The 9324-nt window shown below is 59.8% G+C and overlaps 1 protein-coding gene across 1 annotated transcript; it reads left to right on the top strand.

Annotated features, from left to right (window-relative positions):
- Nucleotides 1-1523: 1523 nt before the first annotated feature.
- On the top strand, nucleotides 1524-3542 carry LOC112894414 (zinc finger CCCH domain-containing protein 2-like). Its single transcript, XM_025962118.1, has one exon. The coding sequence runs from the start codon at nucleotides 1650-1652 to the stop codon at nucleotides 2781-2783; it is 1134 nt and encodes a 377-aa protein (XP_025817903.1). The 5' UTR covers nucleotides 1524-1649; the 3' UTR covers nucleotides 2784-3542.
- The last annotated feature ends 5782 nt before the right edge of the window (nucleotides 3543-9324 follow it).

The raw sequence follows: 9324 nt of genomic DNA, 5'->3' as shown, positions 1-9324 counted from the left end.
CTCGCCGCCGCACATTCGCGCGTCGTCGTGCCCTCGCTCTGCTCGCGCCCATCCAAGCACGCGACCGATCGCGGAATGATCGCCACTGCTTCGCCGCATGCGATCTCTGCTCCCTCTCCATCCACATCCATCGCGTTTCGGCTGCGGCTCGCCGGCTCGGTCACAACCGCCTCGGACGAGCCGCCCGATCCTATGGACGCCCATCCTGCTCCTGTGCTGCACGCATTGAGATCTCCCACTTGAGCTTCGTTTCCAAAACAAAACTTGGCGAGGATGGACGGCACATGACGCGACGAGGCGCCGGCTTCGGTTTCGCCCGCGAGACCATGGGACTTCCCACGCGGTGGGACCGCATCGGGTCGGAGCCCCTGGTCTAGTGGTCTGGCCTTATCCCCGCGAGACTTTCCCAGCACGACGAGTCGTTAGCCCAATAGAAAAAAAAAATCACGGGCAGGTGGTCCGGCTCGCGCGGCCGCGGCCCACGTAGCGCCCCGGTGTGGCAGGGCATGCGCGGGGGCGTGGGCTCCGGCATGGGCGCCGCGCCGACGTGGCGCCCGCGATCCCGGGGGCTGGCGCTGTCCGGTTCCGCTTCGAGATCCTCTCCTCCGGCCGCTGGATTGCGTCTATTTGCTGCCTCCACCGGACCTACTGTAATTAACAGCCACAATTTCTTAGGAGCGTACTAGTACACGACATTAGATGCTGAGTACTATCATTCCAGAAGTTTCCAAGCCGGACTAGGATACTCCTGCGTCGAAACCTGTTCCGTACGTGGACGGTTGGATCACTCAGAAAAAGAAATAAGAAATTGGCGAAGAAGGATGAAAATCAGGAGTAGATAATGGGTTCATCTGGCGATAAATCCTGCAAATAGAATTTACAATTATCCTAACCAAGAATAGACTGAAAAAGGACCAGCATTATCCACAAGCGCTGGATATTTCTTTTTACCGCCTCCCAAAACGGGAATACCGCCAAACGGAAAGCCAGCCAGCGGCCATGCAGGCGTGCCCTGGATTGGGGAGGCCGCCGCGCCCAGCTCACGGCCATGAACCCACCGCGCCGGTGCCCTCCCTGCATGTGTCCAAAACAGGGGCGCCAGCCCCTACCCCAGGTTTCCAGAACCTACAGGAATGTCTATCCCAACCCTGCGGCTGCCTGACGGACCCGAGCCCAGGCGCCCCGCGTCTGCTTGCCGGGCCGCCAAAGCATCGCGCCCCCCACGCCTCCCGACGTGTCCCGAACCGGCAGCCCCGTGCCTCCACCTCGCCCTCCGCATGCCTGACACCTTCCCTCCGCGCCCACCACGCGTCCGCAACTCACGCGATCTTTTGCTCCCCGGCTGGTGCCGGGAACAACCACTGACCGCGGGCCGTGCCCTATCTTCGGTAACAGAACGCGGACGGCGTTAGCTCTAGGGGACTCCGCCGTCCGCCATAACCGTGGTTAGCTAACCGCGGGCAGCTCGCGCCCCGAGGGCGCGACCGTGGTTAGCGGGCAGTTTATAAGCGCGCGCCGCGTCGGTCTCGTCTCCCCCGTCCCCAACCCACGCACTGTCCCAGTAGAGATAAGCCGAGTCCACGAGATCCCCGTAGACCACCGGAAGGAAGCTGAGCCCCCCCGCGATCCTAGCGAGGCAGCAGCCAGCCATGATGATGATGGGCGAAGGCGTGAGCGTCCCGCCGTGGTCGCACCACCTCCCCGTGAGCGGCGTCGACGTCGGCGGCACCACCGGCGGCGACGAGATGACGCCGTACCTGCTGGCGGCGCTGCGCCAGTACCTGCCGTGCAACGACGCCAGCGCCGACGACGACGAGGAGGCGGCCGCGGCGGCGATGGCGGCGGGCGTCGACGGGTACGGCTCCGACGAGTTCCGCATGTACGAGTTCAAGGTGCGGCGGTGCGCGCGCGCCCGCAGCCACGACTGGACCGAGTGCCCCTTCGCTCACCCGGGGGAGAAGGCGCGCCGCCGGGACCCGCGCAAGTACCACTACTCCGGCACCGCCTGCCCCGACTTCCGCAAGGGCGGATGCAAGCGCGGGGACGCCTGCGAGTTCGCGCACGGCGTCTTCGAGTGCTGGCTGCACCCGGCGCGCTACCGCACCCAGCCCTGCAAGGACGGCACCGCCTGCCGCCGCCGCGTGTGCTTCTTCGCCCACACCCCGGACCAGCTGCGCGTGCTCCCCGCGCAGCAGTCCAGCCCCAGGGGCGCCGGCGCCGCGGCCTCGCCGCTCGCCGAGTCCTACGACGGCTCCCCGCTGCGGCGCCAGGCGTTTGAGAGCTACCTCACCAAGAGCATCATGTCGTCCTCGCCCACCAGCACCCTCATGTCGCCGCCCAAGTCGCCCCCGTCGGAGTCCCCGCCATTGTCGCCGGACGGCGCCGCCGCCTTCCGCCGCGGCTCCTGGCCGGGCGTCGGCTCCCCGGTGAACGAGGTCCTCGCCTCGCTGCGCCAGCTCCGCCTCAGCAAGGCCAACTCGTCCCCGGCCGGCGGGTGGTCCGGCTACCCGTCCTCCGCCGTCGCTTACGGGTCGCCCACGGCTGCCGGGCTCTACAGCCTGCCCTCCACCCCGACGGCCATGGGCGGCTTCATGGCCAACCTGGAGCCGCTCGACGTCTCCTTCGGCGGCTGCGACGAGGAGCCCGTGCAGAGGGTGGAGTCCGGGCGAGCCCTCCGCGCGAAGGTGTTCGAGAGGCTGAGCAGGGAGGGCGCCATCTCCGGCGACGCCGCGGCCGCAATCGGAGGCCCCGACGTGGGGTGGGTCTCCGATCTCATCAACTGAGGCAGCTGGTCAGTTACGTCTTTTGCGAGTAGCAAGGTGGCGATGGCGATGGCGATGGCTTTCTGAGGAAGGTGGTGGTAAGCCGTGATGGAGAAGAATGGCATCCAAAAAAAAAAATTCAGTGTCTGCTTCTTTTGTTGCTTCCAGTTTCTTGCGCTAATTCCCCCTGTACATATCTATCGCCTTGTGAATATTCTCGGCTGGTAGAGGAAGGATGCAAGGTGGTGGGAGGAGGGGTGGATTCGTTTTGGGGTTCTTGAGGTAGTGGATATCCAGAAAAAATAGTCGAGAAAAAAATAAGTAGAAATGTATTAGGTGGTGGTGGTGGTGGTCTGTGTCCTCTGTTGTGCATAGGGTGTGGAGGCAAGCGTGGCGGGCAGCTGATGGCGACCATCAAGGCGACGGAAGATGGCCGGATTTCCAGCGGGCACGGCGGCGCCGCCGCGGGCTCTAGCTGCTTAATTTCTATGATGCCGGAGCATGCTAGTTTGGTGATGTTTAAATAGTTCATCGTTTGCGCGTTATCATGCATCGGCTAGTTGATCGATTTCAACCTTGTTGATTACTACCCACATTTTGTTGATGTAATCTCTGTTCATCAAGACCCTCATTCCCTACAGCATATTTTGCATTACCTTTGTTTAGTAGCTGAAATCTCATTCACCCGCTATTAGAGGTGAATTTCCCTTGTAATCTTTTGCTCAAGTAAATGGCCAATCCATGATCTAATGATCAGTGTTCCTCTTTTTTCTATTGAAAGGAAGATCAGTGTTTCTCTTCTGCAGTATGCTCTGTACAGCTCTTTTCTGTGTGCTTGGTGACTTCGCTCTGCGTAGGCCCGGCGATATCGGGGCGCAAGTGGAGAGACTTGCGACGGCCGAAGTGAGAACGCCGTGCAGTGTTGATGGTTGGAACAGTGCCGGCGATGTGGGCGTGGAAACTCCCGCGAGCGCGACCGGCGGGTGCCCCCGCCCCAGGCTGCACGGGAGTCGCCGGCCGGTCATTTTCCCCCGCGGCTGGGGAAGAAAGGGCTCGCACGGCCGCGTGCCGTCGCTGTCGGTCGCCGCTGCACATGCGCCGCGGTACGCTGCCCGCGGCCGCCGGTCCTCCGCCACACAGATGGCCTCCCCTCCGGCGCTCCGAGACCCACTGCGCGCCAGAGAAGCGGCTCGTCGCAATAATAATCCTATCGGAGCACGCACGACTCGTCCACGCGTCCGACGCTCGCCGCCGACTGTTGTGACGTCCGCGGCCTGTAGGCCAGCAGTGCGCGTACAGGAGTGCGGCGGTGGCGCGGGGCAGAGCTGTCGCCGCCGTCGGAGACGGGGAGGCGGGCGAGGGAGCACGCGGGCTGGGGCCGGCGATGGGGACGGAGCCGGGGATGATGGACGTCGCGTCGCCCAGATGTAACGAGACAGCATCGGGCAAGATCGGAGGGGACAATAATGGCTAACAACGAAGCGCAACGCTCCCGGACCGGACCAGCTCCTGACTCCTGAGCTGAGGGGCTCTGCTGGTCCGATTCGACGCGACGTCTGGATCGCGGCGACTTTTCTTCCGCTCGCCGGCACGCACGCCGGCTGCGCCACAGCGCGTCCACTGTTGGGTGGCGTGGATGGCCATCTTCGGCCTGGCCGGAGCAAGCAAGCGTAGGGTGTGGCTGGCTGTAGCCTGTAGACTGTTGCATAGCAAGCTAGGAACCTGCAAGTGCAATCGAGATTCGAGAGCAATGCAATGCGAGCAACCTGTATCTGTTTCACTGCACCTGTGGGCTGTGGCTTTCGGCTTTCGTCGCGTAGGCCTGGCCGCCTGGCTGGAGAGGAGCATGTGGGTGGGTCTGGGCTCTGGGGTTCGAGTTGTTCGTGGCGGTGCGGTGTCCTAGTGCGGAGTAGCCTGTCTGGTTTTACGAGACAGGATGGCCTCTCTATTTTTACCTTTTCTAGCTTTATCTACTCCCGGTATAATCTCTATTTCCTTTTTTTCTTTCCTTTGCAAAATGCCGCGGCACTGTTCATTGCGAGTCTCCAATAAGTTTATCACTCCCCCTGTAAACCCTTGCTTCTGTAATCTGGCTACTTGAGAGCCGCAATCAATGAAATATACAGGTGGGGAGCCTCCCCCCCGGTTGACCGTAAAAAAAAAAGATTTCTCGGTGGTGAACTCTTGGGAATCCAGCTCTGTTCCAGCCGACATCTCCTTTGTTGTTGACGTTAAAATTGCAAGTATAATTTTTGGTAAGTAGGAGTAAACTCCAACATAATTCAATGTGCATGTTATTTATGCTCGATTCATCGTCCTGCTGTTAACATTGCCTTGGTTGAGTCCGATCCGACTAATGATGATGGTAGATCTAGTCTAATCAACATATGAGGTTTTTATTTCTTAATTTGACTTTGTCATGGATTTAGGTTCATAGCCGATCAACAGATCTATGTATATGATATTTTAGCCGATGCGTTTTTCAAAACTATTTGGAACTCTACCCGATGCGTTCCTTATTGTTTTACTGATTAAATTTTTTTTCTCTTATTAATCGTAGGTCAAATTGACTTGCACGTTCTACACCCGATTTGCAGAACCTGCATTGGAGATAAGCAGAGCTCTCAGGCCTCAGCGTGTCGTGCTCCGCAAGATTTACCGACGCTATTTAATTAAAAGTTGACAGGCCTTGACGGGAGCTGTTTCTCATTTTCTCTGAAGCTTTGACGGGGCTGGTGAGAAAGTAGCCGTGGTAACGAGCGAAGACTAAAGAGCAGAACCACGAGGATGAGATCCAGCCGAGAGTATACGGGCGCCATCTCCCCTGGTCCTCCAATTTCGTGACCAGATGCAGACGCGGCCATGCAGGTGCAGAGGATATCATCATCGGACATCGGCGCCGAGAGCGGAAGGCCGGCCTACCACTCTGCATCCACACACCACCACTCTGCTGTCCGTACGGCGAAAAAGCGTAGCAGAAAAGCCAAAGCAACCCAACCCGGACGCCCGGTGTGTGGTGGACGGAGCAGAAAGCCGACCGAGGGAGAGCCGGAGAGGATAACCACGTACGTACACCACGGCTAGAGGCGGCGGGGCTTCATCCACAGTCCACTGGCACGCCCAATCAGTGACAGCACTTGATTCTTGGCGTGTACGCGTGGGAGCGCCCGCGTCTTGCTTCTTGATTCTTGGCGTCTTGCGCTCCGCCGGCGGCCCCCGTCCGCCTGCTGGCCGCAGTAAAAGAGTGCAGGCCCGCCGCCGGCCGCCCACCGCCTCACCGCTGTCGCTGCACCGGCGCATGGGTGCTTGAACGGCGGATCTAACGTGCCGAGAACTCGAGATCGGCCGCGACTGAGGCCGTGAGGCCGGGCGAGACGAGATTGCGCGCTGGGACTGATAGGCCCGGCGTCGCCACCAGCAGGGCAGCAGGCAGGACCGCGTCCAGGGAGGCAGGGCCGCCGGTGACTCACGGTGGTTATCCGCATCCGCAAGGTCGGATATTTTCGCCCTGGTTACTCGCAGCGCGGCAACAGGGAGGGGGCACGTCGCCGTCACGTGAGAAAATCCCGTCCCCGAATCTGCTGCCGCTGGCCCCGCGCCGCGGCGACCTTTCCTTCTCGGGTAAACAGTCCGGCCGCGCCTTCTCCGTGCCGCACGAGGCGCGCCCCGCTGGGTGAAAACCGGAAATGGCCACCGCTCAGGTCCGCTCCCACTAGCTAGCTTCCGTCCGCTTTGTGCAGTGCTCTTGCAGTTGCATCGTGCATGTCTTCGTTCCAGCTCACGGAGGCGCTCGCGGCTCGCTCGGCCGGTGTCCGTTTCCTACAGGCAGGCAGCCGGCAGACACGCCGAAGCGACGCCGTAGCCTTTGGTAGGCTCGACCTCGACCCCGGCCCGACGGGACGACGGCGACATGGCGATCGAGCCCCGCCCTTGCTTCTTCAGCGATGACAGCGGATGGCGTCGGGGCTGGTGGTTGGCGGAGCGTGAGGGAAGGCACGGCCGGCGGGCGAGGTGGACCAGCGGCGCTCCGGCCAATCCAAGGTGCTGGTACCTTCTCAAGCCGATCCGCCTCGCTAACGGACAAACCAACGAACCAGCAGACCCACCACGAGGCCACCTTGAGAGCGACGGCCGAGCGGGTCGGGCTGCCACGTTGGCGGCTCGAAAATATCTCCCCGCCCGTACGTGGCACCCAGGCTGCCCCATCCGTCCGTGGTGGCCTGTCCCCATGCAGGCGCACGTACGGAGCACGTGAGGTGCAGGGCAGGCGTTGCACGCTGTGGGCTGTGGGTGCGGGGGTGTGTGCGGATAAGGTTGTCCTGCATGGGGTACGGGTGGTGGTGCTCCCCGCCGGGTCACGTGACGCCCCCGCGTACGGCGTCCGTGAACGGGCGGTACGCGGCGTGGAGGTGCGTGCATGGCCATGGTGTGGAGGCCGAAGGGTGTGGCTGTGGCCTGTGGGTGGGTGATCAAGCAGCGGCGGGCGGGCTACGGGAAAGCGTGAACCGAACGGCGGGTGCGCAGCGGATAAGATTCAGGGGCTTCCAGGCAGGAAGAGCTGATGCCATGCACACCATGCGGCCCGGTTGCTGGATCAACATCCTATTGCAAGTTTGCAACAAGCACCGGGCGGAGAGATTGTGCTTGCAGCTGCGGCCAGAACTTGCCGTCGGTCGCCTCTCTATCGAAACTCAACCCGTGGCACGTCACGTTCCTCTCTCGGAACTACGCCCGTAACCAGAAGAGAGAGAGAGGTCGTCGTCGTCGTCTTGTGGCCGGCGAGTGACGGAAGCTATCTTCTCCGCGAGCTGCTCGACCTGCCTACTCTGCTTCCTGTGCGGCTGCGCTGCTGGAGGCGTTGAGGCCAGCCACTACTCGGTACTCGTAAACAGCAGCTGTACCGGACGTCGAACACCGAGCCGATGCGGCGTTGCTGGGATTAGCTTCCTTGATTTTTTTTTTGTTGAGATTAATGCTCCTTGATATTTGGCCGATGCTTATAATACTGGCAGGATTTTTATGCGCCAGGCCACGCTGATGGGCCATACACCATCTTGCTCCAACGGGCCGGACAGCTAAGCTCAGCGTCACGGGCTCAATTTACATGGGCCGGAGAGGACGCATTTTAAGCTCACGGGGCAAGCTGCCAGGCCTAGGCCCATCACAAGGGAAAACGGACGTTGCCGCGGCCCGCCCAAAATCTGCAAGCGCAAACCGCCTCGAGGCCAGGGAATTCTTTCGTGTCATGAAAGCCCAGGTCATGTCACGATCAAGGCCTTCGGTTGTGAGGGTCCACGATCCTTGCTGGGTCCTTCCACCGATTCCTTTTTTTTTTTTCGTCTGCCCTGCAAAAACCTACTATTTTCCTATGTTCCTACGATTAAAGTGGTTCCTTCGCCCTAAAATAAAAAAGGTTGAGCTTAGTTTCTTGACCCTTTTTCACTTGAATTTGGTTATTTGACCTTAAAATAAATTTCATTTGAGTTCTTGGTCCTTCCATCCATTCCGTCTACAGCTGCCGTTAGCAAGCACATAAGACGCGTGCAAAAAGACTAAAATACCCCTCCACGTGTCAGATCCTTCTTCTCCACCTTCTCTCCATCTTCCTCCTTCGTCGCGGGAACGCTGTGCGGCCGCGGACACCTCGTCGTGGGAACGCTGCGCTGCCGTGGGCACCTCCTCGTCGCGCGCGCACGAGCTTGGGCGTCTCGGGTGCGCTGCGCGGTCGTGGGCACCTCCTCGTCGTGCTCATCGTCGGAGGACGGTAGGATCCCGACGGCGACTTTGATCTGGATAGAGAGGAATATGAAGTTGAAGATTGAAGGAGATGGAGAGATGAGGGCCTGCGACCGCCGCCACACGCGAGCCACCGCCAGCGCTCCGCCACGCGCGCTAGCCGCCGCGGCCGAGCTCCGCCCCGAGGTGCGCACCGTCGGCGCAGGCGCGAGCTCTGCCCCATGAAGGCCCCGCCGTTGGCACCGAAGGCTCCCATCCTCCCTTCCCTGGACGCAGCGAGAGGAAGAGGAAGATGCTGATGAGTGGGATCCGCTCGTCTATGAGAGACGGAGAGAGTTGAGTGGGTTGACCGTGAATAGTCATTTTACATTATTTTTAACACTGTTACCTTGTGAACCTAACGGAAGGGTCGGGAACCAAACGAAATTCGTTTTGACGCCAGATAACCAAGTTCAAGTAAAAAGGGGCTAAGAAACTAAGCTCAACTTTTTTTTTAGACCAAGGAACCAATTTACTATTTTCCTATCCTATCCCTCCCTCCGTTGTTCTTGCGTACAAAGTCGTAAGCAATTCTACTGCCTTTTATCCTCTTTGGAGTTTGGAGATCACAGGCAATGGCGATACTGATGGGCTCTAATCCAGAGCAAATCGCATGAGTGGTGCCCGTAATGATGGGCACCAACACCGGAAAGCTACAAGAACTGGCGAACTGCAGTACTACAGTCTGTCTACGGGGCTGTAATCATTTTGGAAAAAAGATATTTTAAGATCCAAGTAATCATCTCCATAAGCCATAGCTGAAAGAATCACTCCACCTATAAAAATG

The sequence above is a fragment of the Panicum hallii genome, chromosome 5 (assembly GCF_002211085.1).
Source record: "Panicum hallii strain FIL2 chromosome 5, PHallii_v3.1, whole genome shotgun sequence".
Classification (NCBI taxonomy): Eukaryota; Viridiplantae; Streptophyta; class Magnoliopsida; order Poales; family Poaceae; genus Panicum; species Panicum hallii.
Note: the sequence above shows the minus strand (reverse complement) of the source record. Positions and strands in the feature narration are given on the sequence as shown.

What these genes read in the sequence shown, in the direction of transcription:
- LOC112894414 (XM_025962118.1), top strand. Translation starts at nt 1,650, where the DNA reads ATGATGATGATGGGCGAAGGCGTGAGCGTCCCGCCGTGGTCGCACCAC.